Raw genomic sequence first — 26,377 nt, 5'->3', positions numbered from 1 at the left:
AAGTCCTAATTGGAATAGACACTTGGGGATGTTCCTGCAACGTTCTTCAATACATGAAATGACAAACTTAATGCATTACAGTTAAATACATGCATAAAGGTTCTTGGAATTGACAATGTTCTTCCATTCTGAAAACGTTCCGATTACGTTTCCTGCGGAAGAAAGTAATGGGCAAAAAAAAAAGAGCGTCATCGAATCCAAACTTCTGCTCAATCAGAGCACAGTAAAAGGCTGATGTGTTCCCCATGTACAACATTACTGACTAAACGAATTCAAACCCCTTGAGGGGGACGATGGCAGGACGAACGATCCTTCCACCATTACTGTAGGAAACAGGACCACTGATGGCTTTTCAATCAAAAACTGGATATGCAACCTCGATGGAGTAAAACCTCATTAACGTCCACTGATCTTCAACTAAATGGCACATAAATTGTTAAGAGGAAATGTCTGAAAGGCTTGTTTGAGCAAAATGAGGCATCAAAAATGATCTTCTCAGACAGGCTGAAATCAGAACCAAGTTTAGATTTCCAATCCTGCGTCATATACTGTCTTAAAAGTGAAGGTTCTTAAATGGATCTTGGCTTTAGATATATAAAGGAAAAGACTTCAGTTCATACAGAACATTTACATCTCATTTACGAAAGACTTTCCCAGGATTTTTAGATATTTCTGCATGCATTCAGACAAAACAGTACCCAAAGAAAATAGTATATACTATATTCGGATAGTAAATAAAATGGCTATATGTGTGTTGTAGACATTGTGACCCCTGGTTCCTATCACCCCCACTGTAAAGAAATCTCAGCAAACCATGTTAAATTACTGTTTGCATCTCAGTGATTAAATTATGTATCATACTTGAAAAAAAGTCAGAAGAATTCTCCTTTAAAAAACACCTAGAGGTTCTTTAGTGAACCGAAAGTGTTCCTCTATGGCATCACTCCTCCATATCAGCTTGGTGTTGGTCTAAATTGCTCCAAATTATGTTTCCAGCAGGGAATCTCCAATGAAAGCCCTGTTTAGTCTAAAACCACAGTTCCAGAAAACCAGCCTATTATCTCAGCAGTAACTGCTGACAAGTCCAGAAACTCATGTTTTGACAAATTAGAAGCCTTGACCATGTTTTGCAGGTAGGCAAATTTTAATATGCACAATATGTTAGTGTTGGCAAGAGTGTCGGAGTGTTTTTGATGAGCTTGATGAAGAAGTCATGCGTAACAGAAACATCTGCCTTAGGCTCTGAAAAAAAAACAAAAAACGGAAAACAGAAAAACAAAGAAGGAAAGCTCATCAACAACTGCGCCGCTCAGAATCTTACGAAGCACTGGTCACGGTCCATACCGAGACACTCAGGAAGTGGAGCAGTAATAACAACTGCATACACGTAAATGTGAGTTCAGTAAAAGCCTACGCAAAACTTAAGGTTTCACTGGAACATCCTGTATTCTGAAACTCCCTCACACAGGCCTCGCGCGGGGCCGGCTCACCGCTTTATAAGCAAGCGTCTAGCGCACCCTCTCTGTTTTGTTTAGCCGTCCTGAAATATTTGGGAGATCTGTCTTTAAGCTCACAAACACTACGGATTTGTTATGATTGGGTGAACACACCGGTCTGCGGTAGAAGCTGGTCAAGGCAGGCAAGTGCTTTTGGTTAAAGTCACAGTTCGAAGAATAATTTACAGGGTTTTAGGTTTTGGGTTTAGTTTTGCACTGGAGATACAAGATTAATAAAGCTAACAAGTAATAGAAGCAGGCCTCTAATTAGCACTGTGCTAACTGCAGGCCTCATTCCTCTTTTCTCAAACCGTGTCGAGATCAGTAATCTCAAATAGAATTGCTCATGTGGCTTCTGACACTGTATGACATAGTTATCCTCCAGCACTGTGCAAAAGATAGATATAAGACAATCCATTTGCATAATGAAGGGGAAAGTCAAATTAAAATAAGTGAAAAAACACAAGTTTTACAAAACTGGAGTTCGAAAAATGATTAAAAGCTACAGAGAAAACGGGACTCCTATCAACTACCTGGAAGACCGGGTAGACACCAAAACTGCCCCCATCGGATAAACAGCACTTAAAGCTTTCATCTCTGAGAGAGAGGAGAAAATCAAGCCGCTGAAAACATCCACAGGTGTTTCTGTCCATCCTTCCACTGTGAGAAGACAACTCAGCGCTATGGGTCTGAAAGGATGTGTAGCTGTAAAGAGGCCCTCACTGCAAATTTCTTTGAAAAACTGAAAGCAAGTTTCCTGAAAAGAATAAAATCTGTAATAAAGGCAAAAAAAAAGGCTGAAATTTTCATATTAACTCAAGGTGTTGAGATTTCTATGGAATTGTCTGGAAAAAACATCCACAACATCTGCTCTGTTTTTCCCAGATGCTGAAAAGCGAGTACCTTGTACTGGAAGTTAAATAAAGGGTGGTCTCTGACTTTTGCATAGTACTATAATAAGACTGGGATTTCAAGGGTTAAATATCCCTCCATTCAAAGGTGGTGCTAGTGGTTCTTGTCTTGCAGAGCAATGCCAGACAACTGGCTCATATTCACGATCAAAGTCACGTGGGCAGCTGTTGCAGGTAAGTAGACAAAAAAAGAAGAACGTTTTTACTACAACACTGAAACTGGACATCTGAGATGCAGAATAAGGTGTTATGGACTGATAGACCAAATTTCCAACTGGGACTATTTGAATCATGACAAGCAGAAAATGCAACCAACTTCTAAGACTGAACTTCGGAGGTGTGGACAAAATATCCCTGCAGGTTTCTTTGAAAAACTGAAACCAAGTTGTTAAAGCTTGTAGAGGCTTCTGTGTCATTTTCTGTTAAATATGTTTAATGCTTTAGTCACGACTAAATAATAAGTACATAATGTCCATTTTTAGTGTAAATGAAGTAGATGAAAAGGTGGTTTTTGACTTTGCTGACAGTGAATTAACATGAATAGCTACTAATTGCTTGGAATATAGCTATGCTTGCTACTCCTTTAAGCTGGACACTAATGCTAACCTACACTCTTAAAGAAGATTGTTCTCCAAGGGTTCTTTAGTAAAGAAAATGGTTCTATACAGAACCATGGATACTTAAAGAACCCTTTGCATGATTAGAGGGTTCTTCGCATCATGAAAGCGTTCTTCAGACTGATGGAGAATGTGCTATATAGAACCCTTTTCAGATACAGAACCATCTATACAGATACAGCACATTCTTAAGAACCCTTTCATGATGCAAGGAAGCCTTTAATCATGCAAAGGGTTCTTTGACTGTTCATGGTTCTGTACAAAACCCTTGAAGAACCATCTTTTTTTAAGAGTACTTGGTACATTCACACAATGACTTCTTATAATAAGAGATACTTCTATTGATCTCTTTTGAAGCAAAGACCCTCTCAGGAATTGTGACAATTCTAAGCAAATTAAGAAAGTGGACTCACTCAGAAACTCCCATGTACACCTACTAAAGGTCAGGGCAAAGAGGCTTAAAGCTAGAAGTTAATCACCCTCTGCAGTGGTTAGTAACAGCAGCGTCAGTGTGTAGACGATTCATATGAACTCCATTACGGGTCTAGTTGTAAAGCACGGTTTTAGACAAGCCTTCCACGCTGACAAATGCATTCCCACAGCCTTACTGTTTCGGCGAGTCCCAGTCAGATCCGCCCGACCCACCTAAACAAACGGAGAATCACTGCACACACAGTGAGAGCAAAGCTTAGTGAGGTACACTCAGGCCTGAGAGCTTCCAGTATAGCGTCTTAACCCTAAACCAACAAGGATTTGAGTGTTTGGGGCTGATGTCAGATAGTAAACCCTTAAACAGCAAGCTTATTATTCAGTTATTAACCATGATACTTATTACTCAGTAACTACTATCAAACTAATACATACGCTACACTATGTGAGCAAAAGTATGTGGACACCTGACCATCAAGCCTATATGAGCTTGTTGGAGATCCCATTCCAAAACCATGGGCATCAAAATGGAGTTGCCCCCCTTTGTGGCTATAACTGCCTCCACTCTTCTGGGAAGGCTTTCCACAAGATTTTGGAGTGTGTCTGTGGGAATTTGTGCCCATTCAGTCCAAAGAGCATTTGTGAGGTCAGGCACTGATGTTGGATGAGAAGGCCTGGCTCACAATCAACGTTCCAACTCATCCCAAAGGTGTTCAGTGGGGTTGAGGTCAGGACTCTGTGCAGGCCACTGGAGTTCTTCCACACTGAACACATCAAACCATGTCTTTATAGAGCTCACTTTGTGCACAGGGGCTGGAACTGGTAAGGGTCTTGCTCAAACTTCTGCCACAAAGTTGGAAGCATGCAACTGCCAAAAATGCCTTTATATGCTGTAGCATTAACATCGGCCTTCACTGGAACTGAGGGGCCCAAAGCCCTGAAAAAACAGCCCCAGACCATTATCCCTCCTCCACCAAACTTTACCTTTACTACACATTCCCTCCAGAAAACGTTTCCCACTGCTGCAGAGGCCCAATGCTGGCGCGCTTTACACAACTCCATCAGACACTTGGCATTGCGCATGGTGATCTTATGCTTGTGTGCAGCTGCTCCCACACAGGTCTTGTGCTGATGTTACTTCCAGAGGTATGGAACTTTGTAGTGAGTTTGAAATGTCTGTCTTTGGAGACTGCATGGCTACGTGAGACACGTGAACTCAAAAATTAGGAGGAGTGTCCACATACTTTTGGCCATATAGTGGTATGCGGTAGGGCTCAACCGATATATCAGTCTGTGAAAAACATAATCTGATCTTGAAATGCTACAGATTTGTCGATATCAGTCGATATCACCAACAAAACACCGATACTTAGTGGCTTATTTTATATTACGATAAACAAACACCACGGATGTGAGAAAAGCTGTTCACTTTATAGAAAACGCTGAGCTGACTACCACTACACGCTCACTTCTTTTACATAAATAATACCTAATATACACAACACTTAATAATAAAATGAAAATAAGAACTAACTTACTGCTAGAATTTCTGAGCAGCTCCGCCCCCAGCCCTACAATATTTATACTACATTTGAGTTTCTGCTGTTTATTTGTGTTTAAGAGAAATGACAATTTTGACAATTCACAGTTCATTAAAAACAGATTAGTCCATAAAGCTCCGTGTGTTATAACAAATCTATTAGACTCTTTTCAATTTTTGACCACATTTAAATTACATCAGGAAGCCTGCACCATGATGCCAGAATCATATATCGGTATTGGCAGATAACAGCTTGGAAAAACATGATCAGCACTGGACACGTGACAAATAAATATTTGCATGTTTAATTTACCCTAGAAGTGCTCAATATTTAAGCGACACTAAATTATTTGCATATTACATTTATTTTACTGCACTTGTAACCATATATTTATCTGTAAAGCGAATCCAGGCAGATTTAGCCCCAATTTCTACATGTTATAAATGTTTATGTAGGGGTAACAACACTGATATCAGCAGATGTGCACATGAGTCAGACATCAGCCTAAAATTCCCGTATTAGAACATCGATAATTTTGGCTTACTGGAATGTTCAGCTCCTTAAAATCATCGCTCGGGTCGCTATGCAGTAATGAGAGCGAGGAACTGAAGCGTGGGCCCTCATGCAGGTCCTGAGGGTTTAAGGGGTTAAGTGATGAGGGCGAAGCTGTTTTCTGCAACTGATAAAACAAAGCAAACAGGCTGAGATTTACCCACAGCAAGGTAACAGTAAGAAAAGACTAAACAGTCTCCGGCTTTGCCTGATAGCTGCATCGCACTACTGACCTTCAGCCAGGAATTAAGGGGCCAGTGCAGATCTTTGGGGACACTACACTGTTAAGGTGCCGAAAAGCGTTCGCAGAAGAACCACCTTACCTAAAGAGAACCATCTAGCAACTTTTAGTTTCAAGAGTGTAGGCCGTCCTCTCCAAAAAAAGAACACATTTAGCGTTGTTGTTGGGTTCTGTTACAAAACCTCTCTGAGGTATTAGCATATTTGCACACGCTTGAGAATAAACTGTGGTTGTCCACTATTTTAACTGCTGCTATAGCTGTTGGCTTTTGGAGAGGCCGTGTCTCTTTCTGGGAAATAAATCAGTCACTTCCTTGTAGTACATAGTTCTGACCTCAGTCTCAGTCGGGAACCCGCTGGGGCAAAAAGAAGCGCTCTGTAGTGAAACAGCTAACCAGCGCATGGCTATTAAAGTGGGCAGCTGTCCAGGCTTCCTGGTTGCCTGAGAATTTTGTTGGTTCATGTAATGCATAAGAGAAAATCTCAGATATATTGGAGTTTTTGTTTGCAAGTTTTTTTTGGATCACTGATTCCTCCTTGGCCTGTCAAGGCCTCAGCAGGGAAGATTAGACAATAACAGCATGAACTCTGCTCAAAAAAGCTCATTGTTTGATGCCTTTGTTTCTTTCCTCGCACTATTGGCCATGAAGGTGGTGGTTCTCCGTGGTTCTTGTCTTGAATGTACAGTTCTGGGGAAAAAATCCAACTGGTATAGAACCTTTACATTATGTGGATGTTCTTTGAGCTTTAAAAAGGTTCTTCACACTCATATCTCATTCCCACAAGTATTTTCACAAGAACCACATACTGAAAGGTTCTTGGGGGAACCAAAAGTGGTTCTTCTAGGGCATTGCTGCCAAAAAACTCAGTTTGCTTCACCCAAAGAACCATTCAATATATGGTTCTTTCAAGAATCAGACAAGAATTGTACAAGTAGTATACACTGAAAGGTTCTTGGGGGAACCAAAAGTGGTTTTTCTAGGGCATTGCTTCCAAAGAACGCAGTTTGCTTCACCCAAGAACCATTCAATATATGGTTCTTTCAAGAATCAGACAAGAACTGTACAAGAAGTATACACTGAAAGGTTCTTGGGGGAACCAAAAGTGGTTCTTCTAGGGCATTGCTGCCAAAGAAGTCAGTTTCCCTCCCCCAAGAACCATTCAATATATGGTTCTTTCAAGAATCAGACAAGAACCATACAAATACTACACACTGAAAGGTTCTTGGGGGAACCAAAAGTGGTTCTCCTAGGGCATTGCTGCCAAAGAACTCAGTTTCCCTCCCCCAAGAACCATTCAATATATGGTTATTTCAAGAATCAGACAAGAACCATACAAATACTACACACTGAAAGGTTCTTGGGGGAACCAAAAGTGGTTCTTCTAGGGCTTTGCTGCCAAAGAACTCAGTTTGCTTCCCCCCAAGAACCATTCTATATATGGTTATTTCAAGAATCAGACAAGAACCATACAAATACTACACACTGAAAGGTTCTTGGGGGAACCTAAAGTGGTTCTTCTATGGCACTGCTAGAACAAACTCATTTTGCAGCTTTATTCATGCCTAAACTATTCAAATTTGCCTCAAACTGGATTATATGTATTAAAGTCAGCACAGCATGGATGAGCAATGATAATACAATGCAGAGCTTACTCCTCCATATGTTTATCATTTCTTCACTATCTAACCTCCCCAATCCTCTGAAACAGGTTCCCTCTTTAGCGCAGAGTGGATGTACAGTATGTACGGTTTCACATCGTCTGTGTCGCAACAAAACTTTGTACCTCCAAAATGCAGAACAAGTAGAGTTTGGACCATTTCTAGTTGTCTATTCATCCTGACATTGTAACACAATGTAAATAACAGCTGGCATGTTTAAATTCTGTTATTAAAATAAAGAAAAACAACAAAGAAATTCAGGATTCCACGCTTTTTCCAACAGCAAAGAGATATTAAAGCATAATTAACACATTATGCCTTAATCATAGTAATGGAGGAAAGCTACTCCCTGCCTTTAACTGAAAAAATACTGTGGCTTAACTTGGAAAATGCCAGTCTTGGACATGAATGAATGCCCTGTATGTCAAAACAGCATTGTGAAATGAGCACTTAATCACTGTGGGCAATTTAGTGGCTTTGCAATAAAGAAAACTGAAGGTGATTCCTGTCCTGGCCTGAATTTAATATTCTGAATCAGAGCGACGGTCCAAAGGAGGAAGCAGACTGTAATAAACTGATTTCTGTGCATCCCATCTGTCAATATTGGCACAGTGCACTGTTTACACACAGGACACCCCTTAGTTGACCCGACTAACACACTGAATTATTAAGACTCTCTAAATAAACAAATCTCAGCAGTAAACAGCATTACATGAGCATGCTAAATAGGCCAATTAATGGTACAGCCCAAGACTTTGCGTGCTTTGCACTACTTTGGCAGACGAGGCAAAGTGATCCGTCTGGTATAGAAGTGTCCAAAAGTCAAGTTTATTTTGGATGCTTTGAATCATTTACTGGTATCCCAATGCACCCTTACTGTAAATATGAATAATAAATACGCCTACCGCGAAGTCTTCAGTGCACCTGAGATGGAAACCTGGGCTGAGGTGGGAGTGAATGAATTTGAGTTTGAATATCAAAGGATAAAATAAAATATAGCCCAGCTGCCATGAAGGTGACCACCTGGTTTTATAAACCTAACAGGCGCCGCTTTCAACTAACGGCAGTTCCAGAGCAGCCTGGTGAAAAGCTGAAGCACATCCTACAAATTCTCTCCAAAGTGTCTCCACTAACAGCACAGAAAAGTGCTGAAAGTACACTAAGCGCTGAATGAACTAACATTGTTGAAGTATCATTCACAGCATTGAACTAAAGTAGAACTTACTGTGTTGCACCGTGTTAAAACAACTGCTTCGATGCTGAATGGACGCCTATAGAGTTTAATTAAAACTTACAATTTATAATTAAGGCATCTACATTATTGAATTAACCCTTAAACCCTTAAACAAACACCAGTGTTGAAGTAACTTAGTTTAGAATGAACTCTTACAGTGCTGAATCAACACTTACAGTGTTGAAAAAATCCACCTACAGTGCTTCATTTACCTTTTATATATATCTGCATTGAATTAATATACAATCTTAAATGAACGCTTATAACGCCTACACTGTGCTGAATGGCCATAAGTGCTAAAAAGACTCTTTTAAAGGCTCTTTTAAACTCCACCGTTTTTCAAAACGTCTGCATAATTAAATCGTAAAGATGTGAGCAAAGTAAATCAGAGTGGTTTGGTGTGAAACGCTCTGCAGAGTCAGAATCGTTCACAGCGGTGGTGATAGGAACCAGACGTCTGAAGTGCTCATTGCCTGAAAGCCCCCTCACCGAAAGTTATTATACGAAATGGTTATGAATATGCTGCCTGATGCCTGAGTAATTGATTTTACGATAGTTTTGAGAAGGTTTCGGCCTAAATTATTATTATTATTATTATTATTTTAAACATATTCATGACATAGAGGTACACACAGGGCATTTTAAGGAAAATCAGTACCCAAAGAAAACTTATTTTTTCAGCTTTACCACTATTTTACCATCATTAACATTACATATAAAAGCTCAGAAGACACGTGTAGGTGGTTTTGGGTAGCAAATCAAATGGCTAGACATTGTGACCCCTGGCTCCTATCACCACCACTATAAAATGACCACTTGCTCATTTTCTCCAGTCAAGAATTTCACATCAGACCAGTTTGAATGACTTTCTTTCACATCTCAATGACTGAAATGTCTACACATTTTGAAAAATCTGTGGAATTCCTCTTTAATGTCAAATGAGCACCAACAGTGTTGAATTAACACCTACAACGTTGAAATGTAACTTATCCCTTTAACTTGGTCTCAAATGAAGCGTGTTGAATTCACAATTACAGCGTCCTGATGGACTAAAGTCAGCACTGTAGCTTTCCTACTCAATACTGGGTTTTTTTCTGTGGGAAAGGAGCAGATTAAAACGAGGAGAAAGCAATCAGTCCTAGCCAAAACAGCACTGCGTGCTTGGACCCCTAATGTGAGCGCTCAGAAATCCCCACAGCAGAACTTCCGTCCCGTTCCCACACCGCGCTAACACGCCTGCTCATCCCCGAGCAGAGGCAGCCACGCGCGGCTACGGCAGGTCCCCCTGTCCCTTATGGTTCAGCCAGAAACCCTGAACGCAGGTATTTAGGCTACGACGGGAGTCAAACACAAGCCAAAACGTGGCATGAAGCAGCAGTAGGAGCTAATTCAGTATCTCCATACCTTTCTTTTCCGGCGTCACACACCAGCCTGAGGAGAGGAGCAAGAAGGTGAGAAGGAATCCAGTCTCAGCTGAGTTTGCCATTTCGTCCCGTTTTCTTTATTCTTTCTTTTTCTGACCGCTCAGTTTCTCCTCACAGGGGTTTGTTACTCCATAATGGCACGGCTTCTCCGTTTGTAGGAACGCTGTGTGACTAAGTTGGTCACGTACGTCTTGTGGAAAGGAGCTCCGTCTCGACTTTAAAGAACTTGGAAACTTTTGACAGCTCCTCCTTCGCGCTCAGCAGAGAGAGAGAGAGGAGCCTTCTGGTGGCCGGGGCTGAGGCGTGACGTCAGCAGCAGTGAAAGGAGGGAGGACTTGAGCAGAATGGCTTTTCAAAACAAGGTAGGCTGGGACAGCCTTCCATACAAACCAGCCCCCCCACCCCCCCCAGAGACCCCTGACCATGTTTTCTTCCCTGTCGAAGCTCCTCATGCACCTGAACCAGGTGATTAAGTGCTGCAGGAATCTTGATTTTCTGGCTAAGGCGTGAACGAGAAGGTCAGCTTCTCATGGGCCCCACTGTGACTGCCCTCCCTGCCCCCCCCCCAGTTTCGCCACTGTTCATGATACCAGTAGATTTGATGTCCACATACCTTCCAATAAAGGGGGGATTTCTTCTTAGGCAAGAACAGAATCTACACACACTCAAGAGCACAAAGGTGCGAACAACAACACTGCGGTTTAAAAACGCAGACTTTTGCTTAGGGCGTTTCTCAAGAACACATTTAACCCTCTATGATGCATGAATTATTACTTAAACATGTTAAAAATGTTTTAACATGTTTTTGTTATATAAAATTGCTTAAATAATTGAAATATTTGAAAAAAAAATGTGTATATTTTTCTAAAGTGGGGTATTTGGTAAAATGTTGCCATATGGCAACAATGCGCAATCATGCCATAGCATCATAAAATCTAAAAAAAAAGCACCATAAAATCTCATTTTTCTCTAAAAACATACTTTTTTTTTGAAAATAAGACCAAACAAATCCAACGTATGTACAAATGAATACAATTTTAATTGTTATTTGGAATGTATGGTAATAGCAACATCATAATAAAAATTCCTGGTCATGTGATGTCATGAAGTATTTGTCCTTTCAAAGTAAAAGACCCTTTTCCCACAGTTAAATAGGAAAACACAGATTTTATATTACTGGTTTTTAGTCAAATTGAGATAAAGTAATTGTTGCCATATGGCAACACCGTGCAATAGAGGCTTAAGACAAAAATGGGGATGATATTGGTGAATGAGGCCCAGTGCTATTAAACAAACATGCTTTATCTGCAGAAAATGCTGCATTTAGGGGAAAATTCTTGTTGCTGTCCATTTATTTCTGTATTTTTGACAGTTTCAGGTACTTCCTACCCCAAAACACTCAGCTCAGCACACAGCAAAGCCTACAAATATACCACAATCATGTATACTTTTAGAACCCAGGCTACAGCAGATGGGAGGACAAGGTTCAGGTGAAGGCTGTATTCTTGGCCCAATCTGCTTCACTTGTGCTTCTTTACTGCAGTAAGAGGGGCCTGCTGGCTCCGGGCTCTTACGCCAGCAGGCAAGTAACAACAACGTAGGCCATTACAAAACAATGCTAGGACAGAGCTTCTGAAACCAGCCCTCAGGGAACTCCAGCCAGGTTTTATTTTCAAACACCTGAACAAGATAACGAAGAACTGCAGAGCTCAACCTTTTAACACTAAGGCAACACTTTGACTATTTCTGTTTTTAACCTGGTAGTATATTCAGAGCAGATTTTAATGAGTGAAAGGGGCAAATACAAAGACTGTAAGTGGATTGTCAATGACAAGTTGGGTCATTCTCCACTTGGAGTGGGAATTCAGGTGGATACATTTAAAAATAATACATTTCTTTCATCCCAAAACTAAATCTCCTAATATCATATATTCAGAAAGGAGAGCTTAATTCCAAACATATTTTACAGTCACTGGTGTTATATGAATATGGTGTAACACCAGTGACGGTGACTCCAGTGACATTCTGGTTAAAACTGAGGATTTTGTAAATTGGCTGACTCACTGGTTGATCAGTTGACCTTGTGCAACAGTTTAAAATCAGTAATAAAAATGATTTATTTTAATTACCCAGCCATTAAAGCAAGACACCGATGACACATAGAAGTTATGTACTGTCTGATAAACAAAATTAATAATAAATAATAAAATATAGTGAGCAAGTGTGACTCACCTTCTCATGCATTGAGATGCTTCCTCTCTGATGAGCCTCGACCCAAAGAAGCAGTTTAATAGAGCTGAAAATACAGTGTTAAAATGTAATATAAGAGTCCTGATTACACCAGTGACCAAATTCCTGTGACAAATGAATTTTTTTAAATACATATTTTTTTGAATGTAGTATAACGTTAATGACATCAAAAGTAAACGTGAATCTGTTTTATACCAATTCCTAAGTTAAACCTCTTCAAATTATTGCTTTATGTTAAAAATGGTTTCTCAAATGTTGAAAAATCAGAAAAATCATAAGAGAAATGTGTTATTTAATCTTAGGTCAACTGTGTAAATGTGCATACCGGCTTTTGGAGCTGTGCCTCTTATCGTAAGCATCTTTTGAAGCCCTGCAACCTTTATGACATGGTTTCCCGCTTCAAATGGAGAATGACCCAGTTAGGTAACAGCTAGCCAAGGGTTTCGAACTCACTCCTGGTACCCACAGGTTCAAGTTTTCCCTGCCTCGACACACCTGAGCAATCTCATCAGGTAACGATAAAGCCCTTCATGAGCTTGAGCAGGTGTGCTGGGGCAGGGAACGGACTGGAGTTGATTACCCTTGGACTAGAACATCCTGTACTGCAGGTACAGCAACGCATATGCTAGGATGTCCCCTGCCGCAGATAAACAATGAGAGATGGTTGAACTAGGCAGGCCTTTGAAAAGGCTAGGACGGTATTTGGTTCCCAATTTCTAAATGAAATCACTGGTGTAATTGAGTCTGAACTGAAAGAATGAGGGACATTCTCAAGTGCCACAATTCGTAAAGTCATCAGTGATGACTTTAGTGGCCTAACCAAGCGTGCCGTGCATTCATCTCGTTCAGATTGTACTGACAAATGTTGTTCTCTGGTTCTGTGCACTGAAGTGTCACGTAGGCTCTTTTTTGCTGAATCTGCCTCTAAGACATGCTCCCAGACAAGCTGTAGTTTAGGTTGGCACGTTGCCACAGTGATTTGAGACAGAACAATCTCAGCAAAGTTCCTCTCTCAGGGGTGTTCAAAGGGAAACAAACATAGCGTTACGGTGCAGCACTCTACTGTTACTCTGACAGAAACTGTTGAATAATGTATGTATATGTATAAGAATTCTGTGCTTTTGTCATTAGCTTAAGACTTTAGTAGTTTTGAGGTCAGCCTTTTAAGTATTTATAAACCATTATACACTAGTCAATAATCAGCGAAGGTGCCTTTTGCCATTTCTCACTGTAAGTTCAGGAATAGTCAGCTTACTCAGTAAACAGCTAGCTTAGCTGCACTATATTGCCAACAGTATTCACTCACCCATCCAAATCATTGAATTCAGGTGTTCCAATCACTTCCACGGCCACAGGTGTATAAAACCAAGCACCTAGGCATGCAGACTGCTTCTACAGACATTTGTGAAAGAATGTGTCGCTCTCAGGAGCTCAGTGAATTCCAGCGTGGTACCGTGATAGGATGACACCTGTGCAACAAGTCATGAAATTTCCTCGCTACTAAACATTCCACAGTCAACTGTCAGTGGTGTTATAACAAAGTGGAAGCGATTGGGAACGACAGCAACTCAGCCACGAAGTGGTCGGCCACGTAAAATGACAGAGCGGGGTCAGCGGATGCTGAGGCGCATAGTGCGCAGAGGTCACCAACTTTCTGCAGAGACTTTCTTCAGATTAGCTCAAGAACAGTGTAGAGAGCTTCATGGAATGGGTTTCCATGGCTGAGCAGCTGCATCCAAGCCTTACATCACCAAGCGCAATGCAAAGCGTCGAATGCAGTGGTGTAAAGCACAAATGCGCTTCTGGAATAATGGTCAAAAATTCCCATAAACACACTCCTAAACCTTGTGGAATGCATTCCCAGAAGAGTCGAAGCTGTTATAGCTGCAAAGAGTGGGCCGACATCATATTAAACCCTATGGATTAAGAATGGGATGTCACTCAGTTTCATATGCGTGTGAAGGCAGACGAGCGAATACTTTTGGCAATATAGTGTATACAGTAAACCAGGGAACTTGTAGAGAGGAGAATTACCACTCTGCAATGTGTTCCGGGTTTCTCAGACACTAGAGGGCGCTCCCGAGCGAGTCCAAAATGAATGGGTTAAGACGGCGCATTTGAGCAAAAGCGCAGTTTGTAAATGCTGAAACATTTTAAATATAAAAGAATACATTCATCTCCTGAACACAGAACAGCATAAAACATTTTAACACTGCTATTATATTTTTAAGACCTTTTAAACTCGAGTTATAGGAGTTTAAAACGGCACCTCATGTACATCTATGACATCAGTGAGCGTGAACAGCCAATGAGCTGTTCCGGTCACCAACCAGTCAGCACTCAGTAGCAGTAATGCTAGCAAACAAATAAACAATAAAAAAAACAGGACCAGGACAAACAGCAATGTTCTGTATCAGAATGTAATTAGGCTTCTACTCCTTTGGAACAATTGTAGATTTTAGGCTGTGGCAGATCCTTATGTGTTTCACAATATGGCATTACCACCATCTCCACTCTACGCTACAGTCAGTTGTGAAATACTTCTGTCTCAATTTCCAAAAACGTTAATGTTAACATTTCATCAGACATCCTGAACTGGACACATGGCATTACAGTTGGACCTGTTGGTTTCAACTGCATCATCAGACTACAATTGGGCAAAATGACAATACGTTATCATTATTGTGATAAATAACAATACGCTTGTGTTGAGTATGTCATGGAGGTCATCAATACTTAAAGGACGCTGAACAACTGCATATATTAAAAAATACAGGTTCACTTTATCTGGATAGTCCACTTTAGAAGCTTTGTGGATACTTAATTTACTTTCAAGTTACATTCAACTAAATATCTACTAAATTGACCTTAATCTTCTTTAACTCTAAACCTGCTCTAATCCTAACCCTAACCTTAACCTCAACCCAAAACCTAGACCTAACCCTCAGCCTGGTCTTAGCCCTAACCCCAGTCCAAATCCTAACCCTAACCCCACCACTGTTTGGAATCAACTGAGTTTCAACAGATAGTTTGTTAAAATGTGAACATCTGTAGATCATCTATAGAGGACTATGGTGGACCATCCAGATAAAGTCATACCAGAACAATATGTAGGAAACCTGCACTGTGAACCCAAAGAAGATCATTTTACTCAAACCGTTTCAGGTGATTTGTTGCCTCGAGTGAATTGATGAATTTCTTTCAGTTGTTTGTAATTACTGTTGTGTTGAATGCATACAAGCCTTTAACAAAGTATGAGTTCAGTCAAACTGGTGGGATAACTTGAATTTTTTAGTTAAAGTTACCACTACATACCTCACCAGACGTAACTGTTTATAACACTGATTAAACTTTTTTTTTAATAATGTTTATATATTGATTTTCATGCCATTAATGTTACATTACCATTTATTACCATCATTATCATTGATTTTAATGGGAGATACGCATTGTGTGCCTGAGTCCTGCACAGCTGTCTTTTGTGCTGTGTGAACTCCAGGCACCCTGAGTTTAAAAAAATTCATTCAAAGTGGTCAAGCAGCCTACGTCCTAAGTACATAAGTGTTTATTCTGTGCTGACCAATCAGATCAAAAGGATAACGAGTCTTTAAGCAGGTCACAACTGTGGTCAGTAAGTATGCTTAAATATATCATTTGACAGATTGAAATTGGCACGATATAAACAAAATGTTTGTTTGTTTTTTTTTGTTTGTTTAACTTGGTTTTGCCAGCAGCACCACACTGGCTAGTTAATAATCAACAGCAGATCAGTTTCCAAAGGGCGACTGGCAGGTCTTTCTGCAAGTAAACATCAAAAAGATGGCTGTTCAGATGAAGGTAAGAGTTCCATGTATCAGATATGAACCACACATTTTCAGATTTCAGTACCACACATGAAAGGTTACGTTCACATTACCAGGCTGAAGTGGCACAAATATGATTTTAGCCCTAATGTGATACAGATCTGATGTTTTCAGAGCTGTGTGGACACACAAATTGGATCTTGTGGTCCTGGATTGATCTGAATTGAAGCTCAATGTGCTTTTTACTGTTCAAACTATCACACAAAAGGACAAATCTGTGCCTCATGTGAAGAAAAAGATCAGATTTGGGCCACTTTTACCTGCAATGTGAACATACTCATGAAAAATGTCGTCAGGAATTGTGATGCTATGTTTTTGCCTTGTCACCCACCTTTACATCATACAGTATAACATACACTGTGTGTAGTATTGACTGCATTGAATGCAACCACACAATCACTTAATATTACATTCATAAAGGCTGTATATCATCTTATAAAACGTTTAGATTCGGGTCTGTGCATTTGTCAGTTCAAGGGACAGATCTTTCAAGCTTTCTGCAATGACCTTCATCCATGTGGATTGAGCTGTTTACTCCGACACCTTGTAACTTTCAGAAATCCGCGTCGCTTTGTCACCATAATGTCATTTGGGCCGCTGATGGCGCACAACCTGGGACGCGGTAATGGTGGGCATTAATTCACGGGAGTTTCATAGCGATCATTACGGCAAGCCAAGCAGGACACAAATCTTGATAATGTCTCCGGTCAGACTAAGCGGGGACACGAATGAAGGACCTCATACATCTCTGGTCATTTCTAAGCGCTGTTATTGCATTACAGGAAGTAATGCCTCGATGAATGGTCTTCGGACAGGAAATGAGGAGTTCTGATGAGTTTGGAGCGGTGAGTGATAGCAGGAAATGTCATCAACCTAACACCGACACTTAAAACAAGACTCGGCCGTGGGAGGTGAAGTCACAGCTGGGGTTTTTGGGGTAATAAAGTGGCGCTGAGGTTTGTAAAATAGGCCTCAGGTGCATTGTTTTTTACTGTAGACTGTGGAGCAAACTATCACAGTGCATCCAACTATAAAGGCAGCATGGAGCTTCTGTTAGACAGTGGCACAAAGAAAGCTCCAATTCCACATGCTGATCCATTTTACTATGACCAGTGTGGGCGTGTACACTTATCAAATACTCAGGGGCAGATTTGAATAAGGTAAAGGGGACAAAGGCTTAGTTTCAGACTGTATCACCAGACATTAGGTAAGATGTGTAAACAGTGACCTAAAGGGGAGTTCCAATGATTTTTTCACCTTTTGTGTAGTGTAATGTCATTCAGAGTGGTTTGATGTGCAGTGGTTCATTGTAGAGAAACTTACTGACTCAGATTTCTTTACAGTGGTGGAGATAGGAAACAGGGGTCACAATGTCTTCAATGCACATATCCAATGTATTCACCACCAGTGAACCTACACGCGACTTTCGAGTGTTTATATGTAATGTTGATGATAGTAAAATGGTGATAAATCCGAAAAAAATATGTTTTGGGCGCTATTTTGCCCTACAACACCCTGCATGTATCCCTCCACCATGAAAGACTAAAAAAAAAGATGTTGATCTCAAACGCTGATCTCAAAACTATTGTAAAACAAAGTCTCAGGAGCCAAACAACACGTCTTGAAGCCATTTCATGTAATAACTTTCTGTGAGGAAGCTTTAAGAGGCTTTAAACTCTTCAGAGGTCTTGTTTCTATCACCACCACTGTGGTACTGGTACGTTTTTCTAGAATGCAGCATTTAACATCAACATAATGGGAAAAAATGAAACATTACTTTTGCACAAGTCAAATTTTATATTTACTTATTTGTTATTATTATTATTACAGACTAGTACCTATATACATACATACACACACACATATACATACACACACACACACACACACACACACATATATATATATATATATATATATATATGTATTGTTGTTGTCAGAAGAAAACCTCTTCCAGACACCAGACTTTTTTCCAAGGCATTTTGGGACATTTCCTTTGCTCCATTCATCATGAAATTTACGTACAAAGTAAAGGGCAACAGGCATTTTCAAATTATCTCAAAAACTGGAAAACAACAAAAATGGAGATATGAGGTTTTTTTCCGACAGCAGCAATATACATATACAGGTACTGTTATAATAACAGTAACAAAAAAGTACAAACAAATATATGTATACTCACATAAATGTATGTATATACATACACACAATTTTTTATATTGTTGCTGTCGGAACAAAACCTCGTACCTACAAAAAGGTAACTTTACAGGAGAAGAAAAAACGTTCTTAATTTTTAATGGAAGAAAATGGAGAAATATTTTTTTCCAAGTAATTTTGGACCACTTGGTCCGAGCGTCATGAAATTTTGAAATAACATAAAGGGCAGCTGCCTTTTTCAAAGTAGGTCAAAAAATGAAAAATGATAAAAATAGAGATATGAGGTTTTGTCCAGACAGCAGTGATATATATATATCTTATATATCGCTGTTGTCAGAAGAAAACCTCGTATCTTCAAAATGGTAACTTCACAGGAGAAGGAAAAACCTACTTTACTTTTAATGTAAGTCAACGGAACCAGATGTTTTTCGAAGTAATTTTGGGCTGTTTCTTTTGGTCCAATCTTCACGAAATTTATAGACAATGTAAAGAACAGCATATATTTTCAAATCATGTCAAAAAATGACAAAAAGATACAAGGTTTTCTTCCAACAACAGCAATATATATATATATTACACTAAAGTACTCTGTTATGCAGAGGCTCTGTAGGCGTGGCAATGCAGAGGGCCGTGCAACAAGACTCATGTGTAGCACTTGCTCCTCTTTTAAGTGACATTTGTTGTTAATGTTGTTGTTTGTTGGGTTTGAGATGTGTTTATGTGTTTTATGTGCTTTGTTGTGTTGGAGCGTGGGTTTACTTAGCGTAGGCTAATGTTTACCATAAGGAGAAAGCATATGGCTTGGAGTGACCTGCCGTCTATTTCGATTCCTTTTCAAGTGGCTTTTTTGACTTGTTCAACATAAAAGGGCATTTCCCAGCAGAAATTCTGACCACTCCTGCCTCTCCTTTTGCACAAGATTACAATATAAAATGTGCTGTAACTTTTGCACAGGCCATATGTTTTATTTTTTCCTCAATATATTTATTCATCAAATAAACAGTAGTTGTGTATTAAAATGTGTAGAAGCGTGTTCTCTGTAAAGGATGTTTAACTTATTATTACTTAGAAAACCAACAAAATGTATCATTTAACCAGGAGTTCCCCTTTTAGTTCATTCACTGTCTGGGAATTGTTATATTTGTATTGCCACCATGTGTGATCTTCAGAAAAGATGGACTGTGGAAAACTTTAGGACACCACAGGTCAACTCTGAGAGGGATACGTGAGCGTGAACTGGTAAATGAATGAGTAAGCTCTAAATGTGTCGTCTTACTGGATTGCCCACTGTGGACATGCTGGAACACAGCAATGTAGGATATTTGGGCATAACAGTAAATTAAACACTATCATGTCCTCAACACTTTTTTCCCACCTGGTTCTGAGTCATAACGGCTGAGAGGATTAAAGAATCCTCTCTTTTACAGCAGAGTTCAGCTCCTCAGAGAGACAGAGGAGATTAAACCACAAACATATGTGCATATTCCTTGAATTGAAAAGATTAAAAAGGAAAAAAAGATTATTTTAATCCCATATATGTGTCAGCTCTCTCGCTTACGGCCCCTCGGACTGTGCTCCACTGACCCCCCCGGACCATATTTATCCCGCGCTGGCCTCGGCTAAATAATAACGTGAACAAAAAAAAATTATTTGTGTTTTGGTGGGTCAGTGAATGGATGGGTGGACAGTTGGTTTGTTTATTTATTTATTTATTTGACAAAGACAATACAGACAAAAACTGTAACATGAAGACGTGTTGGGGTGTGATGATAAATGTCATTATAATATTGTCACAATCAGACATTTTTGTTGTTTTTTATTTTTTTGCATGATTTAAAAACACCAGTTGGCCTTTACATTGTCTCAAAACTTCATGATGAATGGGCCGACAGAAAACATCCAAAACCTAGAACAAACTCTTGTTCCGTTAACTTCCATTCAAAGTTAAGGATGTTTTTCCTTCTCCTGTGAGGTGAACTTTGGAAATATGAGGTTTTGTTTAGACCATGACAATATTATCATGAAATGTATCATTACACCCCAACACATCTTCATGGAACAATGTTAGTCTGTATTGTCTCTGTCAAACAATAGCAAAGACATGCATTGTGGTTTTTGTTGTGTTGGATGGTTAAAAAGATACATTTCCGATACATGAATACAAAAGAAATGCTTGGTGAAAGCATAATAAAAACAAATAAATACAAATAAACAAATACATTTTAATAAAAATCAAAGTCAACCTGAAAACAACATTGACCTTTTTTATTTCATGTCTTTGCTCCTATTAAGCACCATTTATCACATTACATAATTTAAAAAACAGTTTTTTCAAAATATAGAGACTTTTTCCCACCTCTAAACATCTTCTGATCATTAGAGAGAAAATGCTCAGCTGGCTCAGAGACCCTCAATAATGAGTTACACTTCAATATACGGCCCGGCGTGGAAGGAAGATGAGTTATGATTCCTCACTCATGCTGACTTTGACAGAATATGTATTTTTTTACCCAATTTGTTTCAATAAGATCACAGTATTGACAGAAACATACCTTATAAAGACATTTTTCATGTCTTCATAAGCATCTGTTTCACCTGTCTGCAGTTGTTCTATTACCTTTACATAAGCATTCATTGACTTTTTCCTGATCAAAATAATAATAATAATAATAATAATAATATAATATTTTTTATTTATATAGCACTTTTCATGTTGGTGGCAGATCAAAGTGCTTTACAGACAGATGATAAAGCTTAACAGTAACACAAGAAATTATAAGTTTCAATGTAGAATCATAAGAAAATGACACAGATCAAATTAAAAGATAAAAATACCACAAGATGTAGAGTTTTAACTCAGTGCTGAGTTAAAGAGATACGTTTTTAGATGCTTCTTAAAGGTGAGCACTGAGTTTGACTGTCTAATAAAAGGTGGAACTGAGCTCCACAGTTTAGAAGCAGAATAACTCAACGAGTCTCTCCATGTTTTCTGTATTTTACAGAGGGTATTTGCAGAAGGTCAGTATCTGCAGATCTAAGATCATGTGCTGGAACATAAACAGACAGACAGTCTGTGATGTAAGTGGTGCTATGAGATCATTTAGAGCCTTAAAAACTAGTAGCAGAACTTTAAGATCTATCCTGAACGATACAGGCAGCCAGTGCAGTTCTTTTAAAACAGGAGTGACCTGATCTCTCTGTTTTGTTTTTTGTTAGGATGCTGCTGTATTTTGTATGAATTTCTTAGGAAGTATTATTTTCTTAGGAAGTCCAGTAAGAAGATCATTACAGTGATCAACTCTGCTTGTAACAAATGCATGAACAAGTTTGTCTGTGTTGCTCTGAGATAGAAAAGGCTGAACTTTAGCAGTACTTCTCAGATTACAGGAAGCTACTATAGTGACTACAGTTACATGCGGGATAAGATCAATGAACTATTCATGATTTTCATTCATAATAACTTGCATACAGAGGCAGGTTCAGAAGCGGCCATGTATCTCCTTTTCTAGTTGTGTGGTTTGCATTGAAAGTTTAGAATCTGCACATACTTTCTCCACTTCTTTTTGTGCTAGTCAGAAATAAATCATAATAAAATAAAAAAAATGAACTTAACCCCAAGTTTTATTACATAATTCTGTAACCTAAAAAAGCTCCATTAGTTTGCATTGAAGTCCCTGTAGTTACTGAATAATAAGCCTTAGTATGTAATAAGCCTGGAATGTTAAGGCGTTTATTGTAATTCATAGAGAAATAATTCATATCAAATTACATGTTTTGTTCTCAGCGACGATGACTGCAGCTTCAAAGGGATTGTGAACAATTGGACAATTCTATGCAAAAGTTTGGGCGCCCCTGGTCAAATTACAACAGTTTAACATACTGGAAAAAAATAAAATATAAAACATGTTTTGCACTGGCCACATTTTATGTTTGCAAATAAACAGTAGAAAAGCATTAAATCACGCAGACGCATGTCCTCTGTTGAGGATGTGTTCACTTATTTTCATTCCATCAGCAAAACATGGAGTTCGACCAGAGGCACCCAAATTTTGCATACGATTACACAATTAATTTGTTTTTGTTTAAAGCAATGGATGAACAGAAAAGAAAAACAAATAAATTAAGTAGATCACAGAAGATAATAAGATAATACTTGACCTCCTTAAGATCCCTGTTTACTAAAGAATAGTACAAAGACCCCCATCGCCCCCCCCGCTCCTCCGCCTACAAACAAAAAAAAACCCAAAACACATACACACACAGACTGCAGGGGTCAAGAGCAGGTTCAAGAGTGCCATCTGCGCGTACTGATTTATTCACAGTCCTGTTCTGTGTGTGTTATTGTGTTTTTAGATCACAATAACAATGTTCACAACAGCCTAAACAACACTTTCTCCATGCGTCAAGAATTCCGGTTCTTCTTCTTGCGCATACATGATACGAGCGTTACCGGTCAGGTCCGTCATCAGACGAGGATTGGAAGTAATTAAGTTGTTTATTGATGCAGAAGGAATGATGTGGAGCTCCGCGGCGCGGGAGGTGTCTCACTCGGCTTTGATCTTGCATGACGGAGTCCAGCTGGACAGCGAAGGCGCCGTCCAATAAAGCACAAAAGAAGACCTGAGGGGTTTGGACTGGTCACAACTGATGCTGGATGAAGAAATGGGGTCATAAGTTGGTGCTTAAATGTAAATGAATGATGTATGGTTATTTGAGGACAAGGGAAGAAAAGATGCATGAGTTTCCTTTTTTAATTAAATATTTTTAATTTTTAATTTTTAATTAATTAATTTAAAGTGGTCCAATTAGGCACATTAAAGGGGATAGTTTGGTAAAAAAAAAAAAAAAAGTACATTTAGCTGTGTTCCCTTTATTTCAAATGTAGTCCAATACATGTTTGATGTCTGAAGCAGGGAACCAACACGGCCTAATGATTTCTGTTTCCTAATGATATCATGTTGTATATAAACTTTGCAAACATTGTATTAATGCTCTTATTTTTGGTGTGGCATCAGCATAGATCAGAGGTCAGCAACATGCGGCTCTTTTACTGCCCTTTTGCGGCTCCACAGCAGAATATTTTAAGTAAAAATAAAAAAACCTCATTTGCAGTAAAATAAATCTCTGCTGATCATTCTTACAGTTTTAACAATAAATGGTCTTAAATGTTGGTGTTAATGTAGCCTATATCTGCTAAGTGACCCTTTAACCCTGAAGGCTGGCGCGCAGACTGCTGATCACATAGCAACGCAGCTAACAATCTGGCCTAGCTAGTAGCTAACGAAAAGGCAAAGAAAAAGATTTAAGATGATCGATAATTTGGAGATGATCTGACTTATTTGCATGTATCCAGCTGGTTTCCTGATACGTTTAATCTGCAACGAGAAACTGTCAAACACTAAAAAGTCACGACTTCAAGACTGAAGTCAACTTCTCGTTCTCCAGCTTGTTTGAATTTTCCCATTCCCCCTTAATTGGTGCGGCAGTTGCATTCTGACGCCACTGGCACCTTTTAAGGTGGAAGGAAAATTCAAACAAGAAGCTGGTGAATGAGAAGCGACTTCAGCCTCATAAAAATTGAACGTTGAGAGACATTTTACAAAAAACGATTCCACTTTTGGAAAAGTTTCCTCCCGGAGATGCGAGAAAAGCAGCTATAGCTGAGCTAAAGTTTAAAGCGGAGCAAAGTAAATCTGCATTTTCGTTTATATTAAATTTGTTAGCCTACACTAACAAATTAGCACATACTGAGACATATTTACAGCCAAGATGGTTAAATGGACAAAAAATATTGTGGCTCCCAAGGTGGTTTGATTTTTGCTGAAAGAACAAAGTGGCTCTTGTTTTACTCAAATGCTCCATCTTAACCCATTCATTTTGGACTAGCTAGGGGGCGCCCTTTAGCATTTCAGAAACACGGAAGACATTACAGAGTGGTAATTCTCCTCTGTACAAGTTCTCTGGCGCAGCTAGTAGTGGGATGCTACACATGGTTAAGCTTTGGTTGGAACCGAAAGGGTTAAATTCTTGAACAGAAAATTATCCTATTGGGATTTTTTTTCCTTTATGGTATCTATGTAGATACAGCCAAGCAAGATCTCCCATTGTTTAGGATTTAAGCAGCTGAACTGAAGGCCTAACATGTAATATTGACATACAACATAATTAGGAAAGGACAGTGAAATCAAACAATCGTGTTTTGATTTATTATGTCTAGGAATCATTTTGCTGAGTCACAGCCCGACCAGTCAGTTGTGAGAAATGGAAAACAGCAGCAGCTCTATGTCAGGATTCTACGGAGCCCTGATGATGACATCCTGTACAAATAAAAATAATGCTTGGCCACGACTTAGTAAGGCATGGGAATAAGACGATTAAGTCGTGGCCACGACTTAGTAAAGCGTGGGAACAAGATCCTAATGCGTGGCCACAACTTAGTAAGTCGTAATCTTGTTCCCACGCCTTACTAAGTCATGGCCACGCATTATTTTTATTTATACAGGATGTCATCATAATCATCTCATTCCCATGCCCTACTAAGTCGTGGCCATGCATTATTTTTATGAGATTTTTATGGGATGTTTTTATGTAGGATGTCATCATCAGGGCTCCGTAGGATTCTTTACTGAAAGAGTCACTGTAAAACTACTGCACAGCACTGCTCACATTTAATCTAGAATGGATGAGACATTGTGAATCGGTCTTAGCTTAGTGCTAACATACCAGTAGAATCACATAGGGGCGCTAACAGAAATGAGCATTGTTATAGAGTTGTTTTTTTTCCTCAAGTTTTTCACATTTATGACCTGAACTGACGGTCTAGTTGTAGCCACGATTCATCGAGTTTTGCACTGGAGGCTAACATAACTAGGTAAGCAATGGAAGCTTATCATGGCTTTTGGGACAAAACCTTCTATTTGAAAATGCCAGTCTGCGTTCTTTATATTTACATGTTCTATATATTTTTAGGCCGGGTGGTAGACCCTTTGGAGCTCCCAGAGTTGTTGTGCATTTGTGGTGTCATCAAACATGTGAAAGGTGTTATATAATTGTGCAGAACAGACCCTGACTCTTCTATTTCATGTTCTATTAACATCCAATTAAAGTTAAGAACATTTTTTTCCTTCTCCTGTAAGGTCACCATTTGGGAGATTTTGAGATTCAATGGACATGATATGTGGGCCTACACCAATTAGCATGATGCTAATTGTATGCCTAAAATCATCACACAATTTGGCTGCTAAGTAATCTCAATCAGACAACATTGGCAAACTGGACAAAAAAAAAAACAAAAAAAGGGCAAAAGTGCCCAGCATAGCTAAATATCTTGTCCGAACTTTGTCCAGTATAACATACACTGGAAACTACATGAGACTCGACCCAGTTTGAGCTAAGTGCAATGATTTAGGCATGCAATTAGCACAATGCTAACTCATATAATAAGCTTCCATTACTTGTTAGCGACATTAGCCTTATAGCCTCAGTGTAAAACTAAAGAAACAAACTTCAGACACCAAACATATCTTTAACAATGACTACACTGGGGTCATTTTAACCAAACATCAAATAGTTTGTAATATATTTGTTCACACTGATTTATTTTCAGGCATTCATATTCCCTTTTGTGAAGGCCGCATCTAATAAGGTTCCATCAAAGCCCTTGCAGGTTCCACAGGGGAGCCTTCAGTCTCTTTATGGATCAGGCATTAAACCGCATGTGTCCAATTGTTTCTGCTCTAATTAGAGATGTGTAACGCAGCAGCATTCACCTCGTACTCCTGCAGCGCAGGCCGCGTGTTCTAGAGATTTGGGGTTTTAAGCCTGTTTGTGGACACAGGGCTGACACAAAGGAGAAATAATTAGTCTTAATTAAGGAGAGGAAGAAGTCTGTAACCTTCCGCAGCAGCTGTTCTTCTTAAGGCTATTCACAGCCAACCTGCTCTGCATAGAGATAAGAGGGCAGATGTGTCACAGAAAGTGAACAACAAAATGTATTCTACATT

The 26,377-nt window shown here is 39.3% G+C and overlaps 1 protein-coding gene across 1 annotated transcript in view; it reads right to left on the bottom strand.

The window, feature by feature from the left end:
* Nucleotides 1-10,410, bottom strand: part of egfra (epidermal growth factor receptor a (erythroblastic leukemia viral (v-erb-b) oncogene homolog, avian)) — a 93,112-nt gene extending 82,702 nt beyond the window's left edge. Inside the window, exon 1 of the mRNA XM_036555782.1 lies at nt 10,085-10,410. Coding sequence (XP_036411675.1) covers nt 10,085-10,166 — 82 coding nt within the window. The 5' untranslated portion in view covers nt 10,167-10,410. The remainder of the gene's footprint in view (nt 1-10,084) is intronic.
* Between the last annotated feature and the right edge of the window lie 15,967 nt (nt 10,411-26,377).

This window comes from Colossoma macropomum, unplaced genomic scaffold (genome assembly GCF_904425465.1).
Source record: "Colossoma macropomum unplaced genomic scaffold, Colossoma_macropomum, whole genome shotgun sequence".
Taxonomy (NCBI): domain Eukaryota; kingdom Metazoa; phylum Chordata; class Actinopteri; order Characiformes; family Serrasalmidae; genus Colossoma; species Colossoma macropomum.
The sequence above is the reverse complement of the archived record's forward strand: the minus strand, read 5'-3'. Positions and strand labels throughout refer to the sequence as shown.